The sequence below is a fragment of the Salvelinus alpinus genome, chromosome 6 (assembly GCF_045679555.1).
Source record: "Salvelinus alpinus chromosome 6, SLU_Salpinus.1, whole genome shotgun sequence".
Classification (NCBI taxonomy): domain Eukaryota; kingdom Metazoa; phylum Chordata; class Actinopteri; order Salmoniformes; family Salmonidae; genus Salvelinus; species Salvelinus alpinus.
In genome coordinates, this window is record NC_092091.1 from 45,162,881 (window position 1) to 45,184,171 (window position 21,291).

Sequence of the window (21,291 nt, forward strand, 5' to 3'; positions counted from 1 at the left end):
ATTTTCACTTTTGGATGAATTGCGTGCCCATAGTGAACTGCCTCCTACTCTGTCCCAGATGCTAATATATGCATATTATTACTATTGGATATAAAACACTCTGACGTTTCTAAAGCTGTTTGAATGATGTCTGTGAGTATAACATAACTCATATGGCAGGCAAAACGTTCAACTCATCGCCTATTCAAATCCCTGTAAGTTAAGGATTCCTACGCCTTCCACTAGATGTCAACAGTCTGTAGAACGTGGAATGAAGCCTCTAGGGTGATGTGGGGCCGGATGGGTGGTGTTTCAGTCAGTGGTCTGGCAGAATGCCAGTTCCTGGTCACGCGCTTTCCTCATGATATCGCCTTGCGTTCCATAACTTCTACAGACATGAAGGAATGCTCCGGTTGGAACGTTATTGGATATATATGATAACAACATCCTGAAGATTGATTCTCAACTTAGTTTGACCAGTTTATTCGACCTGTTAAATAACTTTTTTAAATTTTCGTCCGAGTTCGCCTGCATTTGCGCGAGCGTTTGGACATGTGCACTAAACATGCTAGCAAAAGTAGCTACTTAGACATAAGTAATGGACATTATCAAACAAAACAACGATTTATTGTGGAACTAGGATTCCTGGGGGTGCATTCTGATGAAGATCATCAAAGGTAAAGGAATATTTATGATGTAAATTCGTATTTCTGTTGACTCCAACATGGCGGAGAAATGTTGTTATTTTTGAGCGCCGTCTCAGATTATTGCATGGTGTGCTTTTTACGTAAAGTTTTTGGGAAATCTGACACAGCGGTTGCATTAAGAACAAGTGTATCTTTAATTCTATGAAAAACATGTATCTTTCATCAAAGTTTATGATGAGTATTTCTGTTATTTGACGTGGCTCTCTGCAATTTCTCCGGATATTTTGTAGGCATTTCTGAACATGGCGCCAATGTAAACCGAGATTTGTGTATATAAATATGCACATTATCGAACAAAACATAAATGTATTGTGTAACATGATGTCCTATGAGTGTCATCTGATGCAGATCATCAAAGGTTAGTGATTCATTTTATCTCTATTTCTGCTTTTTGTGACTACTATCTTTTGCTGGGAAAATGGCTGTGTTTTTCTGTGGCTATGTACTGAGCTAACATAATCGTTTGGTGTGCTTTCGCCATAAATCCTTTTTGAAATCAGACATGTTGGCTGGATTCACAACATGTGTAGCTTTAATTTGGTGTCTTTCATGTGTGATTTCATGAAAGATTGATTTTTATAGTAATATATTTGAATTTGGCGCGCTACATTTTTTCTGGCTTTGGCCAAGTGGGACGCTACCATCCCACATATCCCAGAGAAGTTAAACAACATAATTACACTCAGCTGATGTGACAAGCCAATTAGGCTAACATGAGAATGCAATTATACAGAGACACTAACAGGGAGTCAACAAAGCGACCTGAATCACCATCACTGAAGGAAGTCAACCCGAGAAGGAAGTCTCGGGTTGACCCGCTAGAAGGAAGTCAACCCGAGACAGACAGACCTGAGAGAGAGAGAGAGAGACCGGAATCACCATCACTGGTTCTGATAGCCTACATGTATGATGCAGCCTTTCCACTACTTACAGTAGTGCAAAAGGGCCTCCAAATTAACAACCAGACAAAGTTTTCTATGGGTGTGGGGGCCAGAGTTAGGCAGGCAGGGGGTCTGGCGTACCGCGTATACAATGGTAGGGGAGATAGATGGACGGATTTAGAGGCAGACTAGCCTGCAACATTTCTCTCTCTAGCCACAGGACAACAGTATCGACAGCAGCCAAATCACACTCAGTGTTTTTTCTGCAAAAGAAAAGTATTGGGTGGGTTTTTAGTCGAAACAGTAAAAAAAAACTAATATACAGTGAGGGAAAAAAGTATTTGATCCCCTGCTGATTTTGTACGTTTACCCACTGACAAAGAATTGATCAGTCTATACTTTTAATGGTAGGTTTATTTGAACAGTGAGAGACAGAATAACCACAAAAATATCCAGAAAAACGCATGTCAAAAATGTTATAAATTGATTTGCATTTTAATGAGGGAAATAAGTATTTGACCCCCTCTCAATCAGAAAGATTTCTGGCTCCCAGGTGTCTTTCATACAGGTAACGAGCTGAGATTAGGAGCACACTGTTAAAGGGAGTGCTCCTAATCTCAGTTTGTTACCTGTATAAAAGACACCTGTCCACAGAAGCAATCAATCAATCAGATTCTAAACTCTCCACCATGGCCAAGACCAAAGAGCTCTCCAAGGATGTCAGAGCTCTCCAAGGATGTCAATATTGTAGATCTACACAAGGCTGGAATGGGCTACAAGACCATTGCCAAGCAGCTTGGTGAGAAGGTGACAACAGTTGGTGCGATTATTCGCAAATGGAAGAAACACTAAATAACTGTTAAACTCCCTCGGCCTGGGACTCCATGCAAGATCTCACCTCGTGGAGTTGCAATGATCATGAGAACGGTGAGGAATCAGCCCAGAACTACACAGGAGGATCTTGTCAATGATCTCAAGGCAGCTGGGACCATAGTCACCAAGAAAACAATTGGTAACACACTACGCCGTGAAGGACTGAAATCCTGCAGCGTCCGCAAGGTCCCCCTGCTCAAGAAAGCACATATACATGCCCGTCTGAAGTTTGCCAATGAACATCTGAATGATTCAGAGGACAACTGGGTGAACGTGTTGTGGTCAGATGAGACCAAAATGGAGTTCTTTGGCATCAACTCAACTTGCCGTGTTTGGAGGAGGAGGAATGCTGCCTATGACCCCAAGAAACCATCCTCACCGTCAAACATGGAGGTGGAAACATTATGCTTTGGGGGTGTTTTTCTGCTAAGGGGACAGGACAACTTCACCGCATCAAAGGGACGATGGACAGGGCCATGTACCGTCAAATCTTGGGTGAAAACCTCCTTCCCTCAGCCAGGGTATTGAAAATGTGTCGTGGATGGGTATTCCAGCACGACAATGACCCAAAACACACGGCCAAGGCAACAAAGGAGTGGCTCAAGAAAAAGCACATTAAGGTCCTGGAGTGGCCTAGCCAGTCTCCAGACCTTAATCCCATAGAAAATCTGTGGAGGGAGCTGAAGGTTCGAGTTGCCAAATGTCAGCCTCGAAACCTTAATGACTTGAAGAAGATCTGCAAAGAGGAGTGGGACAAAATCCCTCCTGAGATGTGTGCAAACCTGGTGGCCAACTACAAGAAACATCTGACCTCTGTGATTGCCAACAAGGGTTTTGCCACCACGTACTAAGTCATGTTTTGCAGAGGGGGTCAAATACTTATTTCCCTCATTAAAATGCAAATCAATTTATAACATTTTTGACATGCGTTTTTCTGGATATTTTTGTTGATATTCTGTCTCTCACTGTTCAAATAAACCTACCATTAAAATTACAGACTGATCATTTCTTTGTCAGTGGGCAAACGTACAAAATCAGCAGGGGATCAAATACTTTTTTCCCTCACTGTATATGTATATATATATTTGACTGGTATACACAGTACCAGTCAAAAGTTTGGACACATATTCATTCAAGGGTTTTTCTTTATTTTTACAATTTTCTACATTGAAGAATAAAAGTAAAGGCATTAAAACTATGAAATAACACATATGGAATCATGTAGTAACCAAAAAAGTGTTAAACAAATCAACAAAAAAATATATATATATACATACAGTACCAGTCAAAAGTTTGGACACACATACTCATTCAAGAGTTTTTATTTATTTTTAAAAAATTCTACATTGTAGAATAATAGTAAAGACATTAAAACTATGAAATAATCATGTAGTAACCAAAAAAGGGTTAAACAAATCAAAAAATATTTTATATTTGAGATTCTTGAAAGTGGCCACCCTTTGCCTTGATGACAGCTTTGCCCACTCTTGACATTCTCTCAACCAGCTTCATGAGGAATGCTTTTCCAATGCTTTGACCCACAGGACTGCTGCTGACTGGATGTTTTTGTTTGTTGCAACTTTCTCAGTAAACCATAGACAATGTCATGCGTGAAAAGCCCAGGAGGCTGGCTGTTTCTGAGATACTGGAACCAGCGCACCTGGCATCAATGATCAAACCATGCTCAAAGTAGCTTAGGTCACTAGTTTTGCCCAGTCTAATGTTCAATTGAACAGTAACTGTATGCCTCGATGCCTGTCTGCCTGCTTTATGTAGCAAGCCACGGCCACGTGACTCACTGTCTGTAGGAGCCAAACACTTACGTGAACGGGGTGGTGTACCTAATAAAAAGGTCTCTACTGCCTCAATCAGGTATTGATTGTGCTACGACTGTACAAATACCTCACAGCCAGGGAGCTAAGAATACAAGATCATTAGACAAAAAGGTCAAGGGGAAAAGTGTCACGCCCTGACCTTATAGAGAGCCTTTTTGGTTTGGTCAGGGTGTGATTTGGGGTGGGCATTCTCTGTTTTTTTCTATGATTTTGTGTTTCTATGTTTTGGCCGGGTATGGTTCTCAATCAGGGACAGCTGTCTATTGTTGTCTCTGATTGGGAACCATAATTAGGTAGCCCTTTTTCCCTCCTTTCGTAGTGGGTAGTTAACTTTGTGTCACTTCCTGACCTTAGTTCCTTTGTTATGTCTCTATTTTTGGTTTGGTCGGGGCGTGAGTTGGGGTGGGCATTCTATGTTTTTGTTCTATGTTTTATATTTCTATGTGTTTGGCCGAGTGTGGTTCTCAATCAGAGGCAGCTGTCTATCGTTGTCTCTGATTGAGAACCATACTTAGGTAGCCTCATCCCACCTGTGTTTTGTGGGTTGTTGTTTCCTGTTGTGTGTCTGCACCAGCCAGAACTGTTTCGGTCGTTATTCTTTGTTATTTTTGTTATTTCAGTGTTCATTTAATAAATATGGACACGTACAACGCTGCACCTTGGTCCTCTCCTTCCAACAGCCGTTACACTTTGTTTGTGGCACTAATGCCCTGTAAGCTTCACGGTTGTTTTTCGTTTGTTGTTTTGTTGGCGGCATTTTGAAATAAAAAGGAAAATGTACGCTCACCGCACTGCACCTTGGTCTTCCTTCAACGACGGCCGTGACAGAACTACCCACCACAAACGGACCAAGCAGCGTGTTCAGGAGGAGAGGACAGGACGGAAACCCGAGAGGCAGCCCCAAAACATTTTTGGGGGGGGCAGATGACGTGGGTGTCGGTGCTGAGGGGTGAGTCCGAGACCGAGGAGGAATTCTTGGACCGTTTGAGCGAGGAGTGGTTGGCAGTGGAGAGGGACGAAAGAGTTTGGAGGGGTTAGAGTCTGGCGCAAGATAGTCGCTTTGAGGAGCGTGGTACTGGTCAGGCACCGTGTTATGCGGTGAAGCGCACGGTGTCTCCAGTGTGCATCCACAGCCCAGTACGTCATGTGCCAGCACCCCGCAGTTGCCGGGCTAGGGTGAGCAACCAGCCAGGACGGGTTGTGCCAGCCCTGCTCTCCAGACCTCCAGTGCGCTTCCTCGGCCCAGTATATCCTGCGCCGGCTCTACGCTCAGTGTCTCTGGTGCGTCTGCACAGCCCAGTGCATCCTGAGCCAGCGCCCCGCATGTGCAGGGCGAAGATAACCATCCAGCCAGGACGGGTTGTGCCGGCTCTACGCTCGAGACCTCCAGTGCGCCTCCACGGCCCAGTGTATCCAGTGCCTCCGCCAAGAACCAAGCCTCCAGTATGTCTCCCCAGCCTGGTGAGTCCTGTGGCAGCTCCACGTACCAGACTGCCCATACGTCTCCTCAATCCAGTGATGATCCATGGCAAGAAGCTTCCAGTGATGATCCATGGCACAAAGCCTCCAGTGATGATCCATGGCAAGAAGCCTCCAGTGATGATCCATGGCACGAAGCCTCCAGTGATGATCCATGGCACGAAGCCTCCAGTGATGATCCATGGCAAGAAGCCTCCAGTGATGATCCATGGCACAAAGCCTCCAGTGATGATCCATGGCACGAAGCCTCCAGTGATGATCCATGGCACGAAGCCTCCAGTGATGATCCATGGCAAGAAGCCTCCAGTGATGATCCATGGCACAAAGCCTCCAGTGATGATCCATGGCACGAAGCCTCCAGTGATGATCCATGGCAAGAAGCCTCCAGTGATGATCCATGGCACAAAGCCTCCAGTGATGATCCATGGCACGAAGCCTCCAGTGATGATCCATGGCAAGAAGCCTCCAGTGAAGATCCATGGCACGAAGCCTCCAGTGATGATCCATGGCAAGAAACCTCATACGTCTCCTCAATCCAGTGATGATCCATGGCAAGAAGCTTCCAGTGATGATCCATGGCACAAAGCCTCCAGTGATGATCCATGGCAAGAAGCCTCCACTGATGATCCATGGCACGAAGCCTCCAGTGATGATCCATGGCACGAAGCCTCCAGTGATGATCCATGGCAAGAAGCCTCCAGTGATGATCCATGGCACAAAGCCTCCAGTGATGATCCATGGCACGAAGCCTCCAGTGATGATCCATGGCACGAAGCCTCCAGTGATGATCCATGGCAAGAAGCCTCCAGTGATGATCCATGGCACAAAGCCTCCAGTGATGATCCATGGCACGAAGCCTCCAGTGATGATCCATGGCACGAAGCCTCCAGTGATGATCCATGGCAAGAAGCCTCCAGTGAAGATCCATGGCACGAAGCCTCCAGTGATGATCCATGGCAAGAAACCTCCAGTGATGATCCATGGCACGAAGCCTCCAGTGAGGAGTCATGGCAGGAAACCTCCAACGACGGCCTCCAGTCCGGAGCCTCCAGCGACGGCCTCCAGTCCGGAGCCCCCAGCGACGGCCTCCAGTCCGGAGCCTCCAGCGACGGTCCCCTGTCCCGAACCACCAGCGACGTTTCTCCAGTCTGGAGCCTCCAGCGACGTTCTCCAGTCCGGAGCCTCCAGCGACGTTCTCCAATCCGGAGCCTTTAGCGACGGTCTCCAGTCCGGAGCCCCCGGTGACGGTCCCCAGTCCGGATCCCCCAGCGACGGTCCCCAGTCCGGGGCCCGCAACGAGGGTGCCCAGTCCGGGGCCCGCAACGAGGGTGCCCAGTCCGGGGCCCGCAGCGAGGGTGCCCAGTCCGGGGCCCGCAGCGAGGGTGCCCAGTCCGGGGCCCGCAACGAGGGTGCCCAGTCCGGGGCCCGCAGCGAGGGTGCCCAGTCCGGGGCCCACGACGAGGGTCCCCAGTCCGGGGCCCGCGACGAGAGTCCCCAAGCCGGGTTCGGCGACGAGGGTCCCCGCACCAGAGGTGCCACCAAAGTGGGGTGAGCCAGTGGTGGAGCGGGGTCTGCGTCCCGCACCTGAGCCGCCACCGCGGATAGATGCCCACCCAGAACCTCCCCTATAGGTTCAGGTTTTGCGGCCAGAGTCCGCACCTTTGGGGGGGGGGTACTGTCACATCCTGACCTTAGAGAGCCTTTTTATGTCTCTATTTGGTTTGGTCAGGGTGTGATTTGGGGTGGGCATTCTATGTTTTGTTTTCTATGATTTTGTGTTTCTATGTTTTGGCCGGGTATGGTTCTCAATCAGGGACAGCTGTCTATCGTTGTCTCTGATTGGGAACCATACTTAGGTAGCCCTTTTTCCCTCCTTTCGTGGTGGGTAGTTCACTTTGTTTGTGGCACTATAGCCCTGTAAGCTTCACGGTTGTTTCGTTCGTTTGTTGTTTTGTTGGCGACATTTTAGCTCACCACGCTGCACTTTGGTCCACTTCTTTTGACGGCCGTGACAAAAAGGGTGAAGAGAGGGAGAAAAACAGAGGAGGATAAAATAATCAATCCCTAATTTTCTAACATCAGGAGGATATAGACAACGTAACACTGCAGCACATTCCATATCAAGGCTTCCAGAATACAATAACAGGCTGGCTAAACACGCAACGCACGCACTCTGGGATACCAATACAATGTAGAGACACAACATGAGTGACGTATGCACAGACAGAGACAGGTGGCCTGGACACAGCGAGGCTCCCTCCCTCACTTCATTGAGTCAGAGGAATAATTCATCGCCCCTAATCTGCTCCCACAGAGAGAGAAGGAGTGATGAAGAAAGGAGGAGAGATAAGAAGAGAGAGGTTTAAAAGAGAGAGGGTGAGAGCTCCATGGGGACATTCAGAAAGCACTGACTAGGTCTGGACATGTTACAGAACATTCTTTCACACATTCCCATCTCTCAAGCATCTCTCAAGCTACTCCTCAGAGCCGGTGCACGAACACAACATAGTATACCGTGTTACTGCCTCCCTCCCAATTGACTCAGCTAACAGCACTGAGACACACACAGCCAGGCCAGGTGTCCCTGTCACACAGCTATCTGTCATCACACTAAACATGGTATTGGCGGTAGCATATCACACATCACAGCAATAATCTACCATATCATATAACTCCATGCAAGAGAATTCACCTAAGCAGCCACCAACTTTTTCAGTTGATTGCACTAGCACATGATTTGGTAGCACCACTTTTTTTACTGATGTGTGCCCATAATGACCTGACCTGTGTCCCATAACATTCCACACATAACCAGGCTAATAATGATTAGTCATCTTTTAAACTAGCATGCCCTTAAAGGGCTTGACATTCAGGTAAATTTGCCAGTGGTACACCGGGCCAGTGCCAAATAAAAGTTACTGGCCAGAATGAAAAGAATACTGCCCGGGAAAGCGGATAATGCGTACCTCATTTATTATTATTATTTTTTTTTATTTTTTATTTTTTATTTTTATCCCCTTTTCTCCCCAATTTTCGTGGTATCCAATCGCTAGTAATTACTATCTTGTCTCATCGCTACAACTCCCGTACGGGCTCGGGAGAGACGAAGGTCGAAAGTCATGCGTCCTCCGAAGCACAACCCAACCAAGCCGCACTGCTTCTTAACACAGCGCGCCTCCAACCCGGAAGCCAGCCGCACCAATGTGTCGGAGGAAACACCGTGCACCCGCCCCCCTCAGTTAGCGCGCACTGCGCCCGGCCCGCCACAGGAGTCGCTGGAGCGCGATGAGACAAGGATATCCCTACCGGCCAAACCCTCCCTAACCCGGACGACGCTAAGCCAATTGTGCGTCGCCCCACGGACCTCCCGGTCGCGGCCGGCTGCGACAGAGCCTGGGCGCGAACCCAGACTCTGGTGGCGCAGCATAGCACTGCGATGCAGTGCTCTAGACCACTGCGCCACCCGGGAGGCTTCGTACCTCATTTAAATGTTATCTTTATTACGGGCTGAGCAAGTAGCCGATAGCCTATAATGACCTACCCTCCATACACAAATAAGAACATTTTAACTTGACAATGTCATATTTACATTGATTGTTTGGAGGGAAAACATCAAACCTGTGCACAATCTCAAAAAGGGTGTTATTGTTAGCGATTTTGAACAGTCACTCTACAGTTGTAAGGCCCTATACAATCAGTTTCATCTTTTGGTAAATTCAGTTTTTCATGTTTTACATTTCCAGGTTTCCGAGTCTTTCTATTTTTTCACTTTTTTTATAAATTGGATGTTCTAAGTCCACAAGAATTCTAAAACCACATCAGGATACCACTTGAGGTCTGGGACCAATCAGGCAAACATTATTGGGAGGGTGTAGAGCCCTTTAATTCAATTGTGCTTTTAGCAAGAGAGTTTGGCTAGCTGTGTTTTTGTACTGTACAATGTACAGTGCAGGCTACAAGTACATGTGATGTCAGAGTTTGCAAGACAAATGCCCCACTATTGATATAAATCATCAGATACAATTCTGCCAGGTAGGCCTACTTTGCTGTCAACATTTAATTGGGAAAGTTGTTTGGAAAAGCTTTTACACCTTTTCATTCAAACAATGCATGATGACTGAATAGACCATTGCAAAGATTCAACCAAGACTTTGGATCAAACTTTTTGAATACCTGGTCTGCAAACCCATTGTTGCATACCCATTGCTTTTTGAATACATCTTGATACAAAAAATCGTAAACCAAAAACTAACGTGACCAGCAAAAAAAAAAATCACTGGCACCCTCGTGACCAATTAGAAATTGATGTCGCACCGCCAAGTCAAAGGGTTACAAATGCAAGTGTTTTGGTCACAGTATTGAGCCCTTCTAAGTCCTACATGCACACATGTGCACGCGCTCACATGTGCGGTCGCACACATGCTCCCAGACACGATCACACACACGCAGGGGCTAGGTTAAGATGAGCAGCAGGGTTGCTGCTATGTAAACAGGCGTTAGGATTAGCAGAGATAGATAGTCTGTGAATGAGACAGGGGTTATCTACTATGCAATTACCATTCACATACAGGGCGCTGTCACCCTGTCACAGAGTCACACACACAAACACACTACGCAGTGACAGCGGCAAGAGCAGAGTTGACAGGAGAGATAAATTAACAAACACACACACACACACACACACACACACACACACACACACACACACACACACACACACACACACACACACACACACACACACACACACACACACACACACACACACACACACACACACACATATCTAAGTTCAGTCTATCTAGATAAGTGAACCAAAGTCCATTGTGTGTGTGTGTGCACATCCACCTGTGTTTCTGAGTGGACGTATCGGAGTCCAGCAGAGCCCAGTGGCTGAAGATAACGCACATACAGTGCCAGTCAAACGTTTGGACACACTTACTCATTCAAGGGTTTTTCTTTAATTTTACTATTTTCTACATTCTAGAATAATAGTGAAGACATCAAAACTATGAAATAACACATATGGAATCATGTAGTAACCAAAAAAGTGTTAAACAATTAAAAACATATTTTATATTTGAGATTCTTCAAAGTAGCCACCCTTTGCCTTGATGACAGCTTTGCACACTATTGGCATTCTCTCAACCAGCTTCATGAGGTAGTCAGATGGAATGCATTTCAATTAACAGGTGTGCCTTGTTAAAAGTTAATTTGTGGAATTTCTTTCCTTCTTAATGCGTTTGAGCCAATCAGTTGTGTTGTGACAAGATAGTGGTAGTATAGAAGATAGCCCTATTTGGTAAAAGACCAAGTCCATATTATGGAAAGAACAGCACAAATAAGCAAAGAGAAACAACAGTCCATCATTACTTTAAGACGTGAACGTCAGTCAATCCAGAAATGTCAAGAACTTTTAAAGTTTGTTTAAGTACAGTTGCAAAAACCATCAAGCACTATGATAAAACTGGCTCTCATGAGGACCGCCACAGGAAAGCAAGACCCAGCCTTACCTATTCTGCATAGGATAAGTTCATTAGAGTTACCAGCCTCAGAAATTGCAGCCCAAATAAATGCTTCACAGAGTTCAAGTAACAGACACATCTCAACATCAACTGTTCAGAGGAGACTGTGTGAATCAGGCCTTCATGGTCGAATTGCTGCAAAGAAACCACTACTAAAGGACACCAATAAGAAGAAGACTGGCTAGGGCCAAGAAACACAAGCAGGAAGGGAAAGGGTGATACCTAGTCAGTTGTACAACTGAATGCCTTCAACTGAAATGTGTCTTCCGCAATGGACTTTAGACCGGTGGAAATCTGTCCTTTGGTCTGATGAGTACAAATTTGAGATATTTGGTTCCAACCGCAGTATCTTTGTGAGACGCAGAGTAGGTGAACGGATGATCTCCGCATGTGTGGCCATCGTGAAGTATGGAGGAGGAGGTGTGATGGTGCTTTGCTAGTGACCCTGTCTGTGATTTATTTAGAATTCAAGGCACACTTAACCAGCATGGCTACCATAGCATTCTGCAGCGATAAGCCATCCCATCTGGTTTGCGCTTAGTGAGACTATCATTTGTTTATTAACAGGACAATGACCCAACACACCTCCAGGCTGTGTAAGGGCTATTTGACCAAGAAGGAAAGTGATGGAGTGCTGCATCAGATGACCTGGCCTCCACAATCACCTTACCCCAACCAAATTGAGATGGTTTAGGATGAGTTGAACCGCAGAGTGAAGAAAAAAACGCCAATGTGGCATATGTGGGAACTCCTTCAAGACTGTTGGAAAAGCATTCCAGGTGATGCTGGTTGATAGAATACACCAAGTGTGTGCAAAGCTGTCATCAAGGCAAAGGGTGCTTTGAAGAATCTCAACTATAAAATATATTTTGATTGGTTAAACACTTTTTTGCTTACTTCATGATTCCATATGTGTTATATCATAGTTCTGATGTCTTCACTATTATTCTACAATGTAGAAAATAGTAAAAAAAAATATAAAAGCCCTTGTATGAGTAGGTGTGTACAAACCTTTGACTGGTACTGTACATACACACTTCACAGGCGTGAGCCACATAGAGCAGAGGAGACCTGAGGAATTATACGACAGCAGATCAAACTGAGAGCAGAGATGGAGAAAATTTCCACAGAGCATGAGGGGCAGTGCTCACATCACCAGCACAGTCAAGCTAAGGGGGTTTCAGTTTGCTAGAATGGCTACATCCATAGTCTAACTGCTCTAGCAGTTCCATGTCAAGTCCATAAGACTACAGTGAATCAGTGAGAGTGAGCCCAACCTTGCCTGCCCACTCACTCACCCCCTAGGCAACACAGCACAGCACACTGTTACTATGCAAGAGTCACCTCGTCCCTGCCTAACTCCCTGTCTGTCTATCTGTCTGTTTGTCTGTCTGCCCAGAATGTGTCTAAGTGTTTAGAAAACTCTTAGAAAAAAAGAGTTCCAAAAGGGTTATTCGGCTGTCCCCATAGGATAACCCTTTTTGGTTCCAGGTAGAACCCCCTGTGGAATGGGTCCTATATGGAAACCAAAAGGGTTCTACCTGGAAACAAAAGGGTTCAACCTGGAACCAAAAATGGTTCTTCAAAGGGCTGTCCTATAGGGACAGCCAAAGAATCATTTTAGGTTCTGGATAGCACCTTTTGTTCCTAAGAGTGTACACTGTTGACTGTAGAGAGATATGAAGTGTGTCTGTGTGTGACTGTGTTACAAAGCTCACTGTTATTAACAGGGAGTTAGAAATTTGCTGGCACTGTAAGTACAGCTCTGTATTCCCTGTCTAAAAGCCACATCTACATATTAAAAGAAAGAGAGAGAGAGAAACAGAGAGCGAGAGAGACAGAGAGAGGGAGGGAGAGAGCAAAATAACTGGGCTAAATGTGCGCAATATGGTCAGATCATACCTCCCAAATGTTCAGAACAAGGAAACTCAAATCCTCACAAAGCGCCAGCAACTGCATGCAACCTATTATCCCTAAACCAGACTGGCAAAAGTCATTTCCTGACCTTCATCTTAAAACCAAGTCCAGCAGAAAACACACCGGAGAGAAAGAGGGAGAGGAGACGCATTTAAAAAGAGGTAGAGGGAAAAGGGGTAAGGAGACACATTATAGAGACAGACAAATTAAAACTGAGAAAGCAAGGGATCAGAGAAGAGGAAATGGAGAGATACCTCTTGGATCGGCGCAGCATGCTTCTCTCCGGCAGGGAAAAATTGGAGAGCACAGTCCAAAAAGAGTCAGACATGGTCCTGCAGCTCCACACACATGGCTGTCACACACACACATACAGAGACGGCACTGCCCGCCAGCCTCTCAACACACAGACATACGTACGCCAGCTACTGGCAGCAGGCAGGCAGACAGGCAGCTTGGACAGATGGATAGGATGCGGCTTCTGCTTCCTAAACTAAAGCTAAAACTGCTGCTGGTCTCAACCTGCACCGCTAGCTACCGCTGATCTGAGCAACCTCAGTGTGCTCTCTCCCTCTCAATCTCTTTCTCAATTTATCTGCCTGACAGTCTCTCTCCCCCTCCCCTCTGTCTCCCTCCCTCCCTCCGGCTCAGTGACCCGCCTCTCTCTCTCATCCTCCCTCACTCCCTTTAGCTCAGTGGCCAGCCTCTCTCCGTGGATCACATTTAAAGGTGCAGCCTGCGTAAACACCTATTAACTCTACTGCCAGTGCTTTCTCTGCACCATCTACCGTCCATCTGGGGTGTGTGTGTGTGTTGTGTGCGTGCATGCAAAGTATTAGGGAGCCCAAGGAGAAACAAACTCATTATCAGACAGAACAGAACATAGTGGATTTAAGATGTACCTTCTCAGTAGAAACAAATACTTCTCTCTGTGTATTACGCAGCTGCCCGATCAGCTACCTGCCCTTTAGTAGTGTGTGTAATGAAAGGTACCAGCCAGCAACAGATCAGAAAACAAGACAAGATAGAAGGGGAAAAAAGATAGCAGGGAAGTTTGTGTGGGTGGCAGGTGAGCGTGCTAGTGTCAGTTGCGTGACAGTGCTGGGGTAGTGCTGTGTGCCTAATGCTTATGGCTCCTGTTTCCACCAGGCTAACTAACAGAGGAATACGTTAGCAGTAGCACCTCAGAGAAAGAACAGAAGCTAGCAGAGCGTGACAGACACAGGCAGCAGGGTCACCAAAGATGTCTAGAACTAACCCAAGATAGACCACAGCCTGTTGTTTCCAATGGGAGCAAATGAATCATAGTGGGCAAAACAAGCAAGGAGCTGAGATCCTATTGGAACTTTCTAGCATGTATTTGCATATTTACATGAAGGAACGCCTGCTCTGTGAAGTGCGCGTGTGCAATAACTCAATTCGCCCTTGCACTCCTAAAAAACACCATTTGTAGAAACTTTGGCAAAGGGTAAAGTCTACGAAACATAGTCCACTCTGTTAATGACTAGTTCTGGGAACAGAAAACTGTATCGAGATCAAATGTTTCATCAATGAGAAAATGTGTAGAATGTCGGCCAAAATCCATCTTGCTCCATCTTCTCCCATCGCCGGCAACTGGGCTTCCTCTCATCACCATATTTTTTAAACCTACGCTACCGTGCATACCTATATAATGTAGTTACATGACGTAATGATGCCTCGTAAAATGTTGCACTACACGTGCAACACAGCATTCCTGACCGAGCCCACACAATGTCTGCTGTGTGGATCGTGATTTGAAAGAGTAAGACAATTTCAGCGAGACAACTCAAAGGCGAAATCCATTAAAGCCAAGATAACGGAATTCATTGCCCTTGACAATCAACTGTTCTCGGTTGTGGGTGATGTTGGCTTTCGCCGACTGGTCGAGCATCGGTACACACTACCAAGTGCGCTATTTTTCAGATGTTGCCCTACCGGAGTTACACAATAATAGCGTCACTGCTATTAGCTTCATGACATACATACTATGGAACGCCGTTTGGGTCTTTGCGTGTCAAAAAAAGATACAGTAGCACTGTCAAAGTTGTACAAAAAAGTCTGCAAACAAGCAAACACCGGCCACGAACGATGTGCGCGTTGGTAATAAAGCATAATTTGTTCAACCGCAACTTCTGGGGTAGCTATCTTTAGCTTGGTACCTAGCTAGCACCAATACAACCAGCCTGAAAACAATGACCAGTAGAAACTGCAGTCATTTTCATTATTCTTAGCAATGATTTAGGAATCCTTGTGAGTAAGTATTAGCTAGGTTGCCACTTGTTGTTCGCCTATTGAAATTGAACTTCAGTTCATGAAAATAAATAGCTAGCCAGCTACTTAACCTGGTTGCCCAAAGCTAAAGTTATAAGCAGCCAGCTAGCTTCATCTGGCTAGTGAGGCTCGACCGGACCGGGTTATGTGACTATTGACTGTACGCTTGTTTATGTGTAACTCTGTGTTGTTGTTATTGTTGCACTGCTTTGCATTATCTTGGCCAGGTCGCAGTTGTAAATGACATCTTGTTCTCAACTGGCCTACCTGGTTAAATAAAGGTTAAATTAAAAAAATACACGAAAATGTGTTGTGAAGCTAGTCACAATAAGGATTAGACACAATAGTGGAATTTGTGGTGTGCCTTCAAAATAAAAGAATGACTTTGACAGTGATGCAAATGAATACAAATAGTAGAATTATGCCATTCTTTAATTTTGAAGGCTAACCGCAAAGTCCACTACTGTGGCTAGTCCTTATTGTGGCTAGCCTCACATAGATGGGTCCGACCACCATTAATCAAATACGAACTGTCTTATAAATTACGGTTATTTTAGATGACACCTAGCTATATAGTTAGCTAGCTAATTGCTACTGAAACAGATGTCGTTTTGCTATGTTTTTGGGGAAGAACATTGTTTGCATCCATGAGCTAGCTAGCTTTTTTTTATGACCAGCACTGTAGGTGCGCGAGATAACTTTACCAGCATCATAGCATACGTATCGATGAATCGTTGTGACATATGAAATATGAGTGCTAGTGTAATCAATGTGTAATACCTACGTAAAAAATGTATGAAGGTGTTAAATTATTATGTGACGTGGAGTCATATTCAGGTCCTGATTGGTCAACAAACTTATTTGACACTCAAATAGTGTTATTTGATACTTCAACTAGTGTAATGATTATGTTTTACTGGAATGGGGACATAAATAAATGCCAACAAAATAACGTTTTGGTCAGTGTGGTGTGTGTGTAATCTTTTTTATTTTTTAAATTTTACCCCCTTTTCTCCCCAATTTTTCGTGGTATCCAATCGCTAGTAATTACTATCTTGTCTCATCGCTACAACTCCCGTACGGGCCCGGGAGAGACGAAGGTCGAAAGCCATGCGTCCTCCGAAGCACAACCCAACCAAGCCGCACTGCTTCTTTAACACAGCGTGCCTCCAACCCGGAAGCCAGCCGCACCAATGTGTCAGAGGAAACACCGTGCACCTGGCCCCCTTGGCTAGCGCGCACTGCGCCCGGCCCGCCACAGGAGTCGCTGGAGCACGATGAGACAAGGATATCCCTACCGGCCAAACCCTCCCTAACCCGGACGACGCTGGCCCAATTGTGCGTCGCCCCACGGACCTCCCGGTCGTGGCCGGCTGCGACAGAGCCTGGGCACTCTGGTGGCGCAGCTAGCACTGCGATGCAGTGCCCTAGACCACTGCGCCACCCGGGAGGCCCTTGTGTGTGTAATCTTTATTTAACTAGGCAAGTCAGTTAAGAACGAATTCTTATTTACAATGACGGCCAATTGTGCGCCGCCCTATGGGACTCCCAATCACGGCCGTATGTGATACAGCCTGGATTCGAACCAGGGACTGTAGTTACGCCTCTTGCACTAAGATGCAGTGCCTTAGACTGCTGCTTAAAATGCTTAAAAGGTCGCTAGCATTTTTAATTACGGTTATCGGTATCGGGTTTTTTTTGGCAAGGAAAATATCGGATATCGGTATTGGCCAAAAATGTCATATCGGTGCATCACTAATCTACACCATTCGTGCCTTAATGTCCTGTCCTGTACATGAATGTCTTGGATGTCCCATACATGCAAGTCCCTTGGAAGTACGCAAGGCAATCTTATGGAACCAAAGAGGCCCTGTGCACTAGTATGTTATCATGTGGCATGTAAACATTAAAAGGATACTTCAGGATTTTGGCAATGAGGCACTTTATCGACTTCCGCAGAGTCAGATGGACTCGTGGATACCATGTTTATGTTTCTGTGTGCGGCTTGAAGGAAAGTGTTAACTACAGTGTCTTCAGAAAGTATTCAAACGCCTTAACATTTTCCACATTTTTGTGTGTTACAGCCTGAATTTAAAATGATTCATTTGAGATTTTTTGTCACTGGCCTACACACAATTCCCCATAATGTCAAAGTGGGTTGTTTTTCGCAATTTTTACAAATTAATTAAAAATGAAAAGCTGAAATGTCTTGTGTGAATAAGTATTCCAGCCCCTTTGTTATAGCAAGCCTAAATATATTCAGGAGTAAAAATGTGCTTAACAAGTCACAAAATAAGTTGCATGGATAAAAGTGTTTGACTTTAATGACTACCTCATCTTTGTACCCCACACATACAATTATCTGTAAGGTCCTCCAATCAAGCAGTACATTTCAAACACCAATTCAACCACAAAGACCAGGGAGGTTTTGCAATACCTCGCAATGATGGGCACCTATTGGTAGTGTGCAAAGCTGTCATCAAGGCAAAGGGTGGCTACTTTGAAGAAATTCAAATATAAAATATATTTTGATTTGTTTAAACACTTTTTTGTTTACTACATAATTTCATATGTGTTATTTCATAGTTTTGATATCTTCATTATTATTCTACAATGTAGAAAAAGAAAAGAAAAAGAAGAAAAACCCTTGAATGAGTAGGTGTTCTAAAACTGTTGACTGGTACTGTATATACAAAAGTATGTGGACACTACTTCAAATTAGTGGATTTGACTATTTCAGCCACCCCCGTTGCTGACAGGTGTATAAAATCGAGCGCACAGCCATGCAATCTCCATAGACAAACATTGGCAGTAGAATGGCCGTACTGAAGAGCTCAGTAACTTTCAACTTGGCACCGTCGTAGGATGGCACCTTTCCAACAAGTCAGTTCGTCAAATTTCTGCCTTGCCCTGGCCAACTGTAAGTGCTGTTTATTGTGAAGTGACAAGTCTAGGAGCAACAACAGCACAGTCGCAAAGTGGTAGGCCACACAATCTCACATAACAGGACCGCCGAGTGCTGAAGCACGTAAAAATTGTCTGTCCTCGGTTGCAACACTCACAATCGAGTGCCAACTTGCCTTTGGAAGAAACGTCAGCACAATAACTGTTTGTCGGGAGCTTCATGAAATGGGTTTCCATGGCCGAGCAGACACACTCAAGCCTAAGATCACCATGTGCAATGCCAAGCATTGGCTAGAGTGGTGTAAAGCTCGCCGCCATTGGACTCTGGAGCAGTGGAAATGCATTCTCTGGAGTGGTAAATCACGCTTCACCGTCTGGCAGTCCAACAGACTAATCTGCGTTTGGCGGATGCCAGGAGAACGCTACCTGCCCGAATGCATAGTGTCAACTGTAAAGTTTGGTGGAGTAGGAATAATGGTCTGGGCCTGTTTTTCATGGTTCGGGTTACGCCCCACAGCATACAATGACATTCTAGACGATTCTGTGCTTCCAACTTTGTGGCAACAGTTTGGGGAAGAACTTGACTGGCCTGCACAGAGCCCTGACCTCCATCGAACATCTTTGGGATGAATTGGAACGCCGACTGCGAGCAAGGCATAATTGCCCAACATAAGTGCCCGACCTCACTAATGCTCTTATGGCTGAATGAAAGCAAGTCCCCGCAGCAATGTTCCATCATCTAGTGGAAAGCCTTCCCAGAAGAGTGAAGGCTGTTATAGAAGCAAAGGGGGTGACCAACTCCATTAGTGTGAAGCTTTAGGAGTGAAGGACCATAGGGTGAAACTCTAAACCTGGATTATCTGTCCCACTGGTTGGGTGTAAAGTAGAATACAATCTTAGGGGTGTGTTCAATTGTGTGAATACTAGAGGCCTTATTGTTATGTCCGAAGTGTATTGTATGTGTGGGTGTCAGATATGTATTGAGTGTTTGCGCTCCCCTTTGTCATTGAAGTATTCATTGATTAATAGTTTGAATAGGGATAGGATAAGTGAACTCTATTAAAGGTCACATGAAAAAAATAAAGCATAGGGCACAGAATGTCCGCCTGGTAAAATGTTTAGCCTTGTAAAAATGTAAGGCAAATAATTATTGCCGCGCTCTCCTTGTGAGGTGACAAAATATGTGGAAAGGTTAAGATAGGCTGGTTTGAGGAAGTATCTACGAGAGAGAAAGTGGAAATGAGAAATATAAATGGCTGTCGGTTTAGTGGTTTCGAATTATAAAAGTGAGAAAGTCTGAAAGTGTTGAAAAAGAAAGTGAAGAGCCTGATGGCTCAACAGCAAGGAGGTGGGGGCTTGCCGCGTATGTCTCTCATTCACATTCCAACGATCTGGCGCAGATTGTGTGATTGATTAGTCACCCTAACGCATCAGTTGTAATGTTGCATATTGTATCGAGAAATGTGGGTTTTCCTTGCATTCCTGTGAACAGTTGATATGGTAACTGTAAAGGGTACGGGTTGTTCATGTTCACAATTTGATTAGGTGAACGCAGTGTCACGGATGTAATTACTCCCATTAAAAACCCTATCCTTGTTTAGGTGTGTATCCATGTTAGACTAACCAAACTATTTGGTCTCATTTTATAATAAGAAGCTGCAGGCTACTCGCTCCATGATTTAGATCAGTGGTCATCAGCCGGGCGATCTGGATTTCGTATGAGTAAGTTCGTGTTCAAGTTGTTATTTAGCACTGCCAACACTTTGTTCAACACTTTTATAAGCCATAAATTGTGCGTTCTCCCTACTCACGCTACAACCAGAACTGCAGCTGCAATGAATGAGTATAGGGAAGTGATCCGATAAGCTTGCGTTGTTACTATTAGCGGCTTTTGTCTTTTTTAATACCGAGAAATATTTAACCTTCTCTAGTCACAAGAGTAAAAACATGAATTAGTGCAGTGTGACTTCAGTTTCGCAGGCCATGCACCTTGCAGGCCATGCACCTTGCAGGCCATGCTCACAAGTAAAACAACAAATTATTTATTACCAGTGTGATTATATACCTACTTTAAAAATATATATATAATTTCAAAATGGTCTGAGAAGAATAACATTGGAAAGGTAATTCAAGCATAGCCAATATGCAGTTATAATGTATTGGGCCAATAGCCTACTGCACTAACCTCATTGCTACATAACTCATTTTAATTGATTAATGTTGCATAGGCTTACTTTAAGTCATTAGCAGTAGATCTTGGCTTGCATTTTGACTCAGGAAGTGATTTTCACTCAGAAAAGGTTGGTGACCACCGATTTAGATGACTGCTTTATTTCTCTGGCTTAATACGGTTTCAAGAAGGGAAACGTTTAGAATTTGCTGTTCTTGTGGCATTTTTTTACTGCTTTAAACATTGAGGTAAATCAAAGAGAAAAATATGTTCGTAGATTGAAGTTTAAATAAATGTTTAACACCATTTTCAGAAAACTAAGACCTATTTTATTTAGCAGCCATACAATTGGTGAAAGTTTTTTGATAGCGTTAGACGTGAATATAGCTATTGAGTAGGCCAGGTCTGACAATCTATTTTATTGATTGATAACTTTTGAATACGCATGGATAACATGTACAAGTAGGAAACCCCAAGTAATCCAGAGTGAAGTGACGTGTTATCGTCTTGACAAGTATAGGCAAATTATTGGATATTGTCATGTGCTTGGTAGACCAGTAATTATGAAAGTTTGCTAACTTGGTTTGCTAACTTGCTCTATCCATTCTGAGGTATACGTTTGACATGGAGGTTTTGAAGTGGCCTACCTTTGTAGTCCAAATGACTCAAGTAGATGGCAAGTATGCAGGGTTTAATTAACCCTCTTATGTTGAGGGTCGGATTGACCCAGAA

At 44.7% G+C, this 21,291-nt stretch overlaps 1 protein-coding gene across 8 annotated transcripts in view; it reads right to left on the reverse strand.

The window, feature by feature from the left end:
• Positions 1–21,291, reverse strand: part of LOC139577562 (microtubule-associated serine/threonine-protein kinase 2-like) — a 259,047-nt gene that overhangs the window by 83,174 nt on the left and 154,582 nt on the right. Inside the window, exon 1 of one of the 8 annotated variants that reach the window (XM_071404653.1) lies at positions 13,451–13,774. The exons of the other annotated variants lie outside the window; for them this stretch is intronic. Coding sequence (XP_071260754.1) covers positions 13,451–13,524 — 74 coding nt within the window. The 5' untranslated portion in view covers positions 13,525–13,774. Of the gene's footprint in view, positions 1–13,450; positions 13,775–21,291 lie in introns of those variants that run through there. 8 annotated transcript variants of the gene reach the window in all.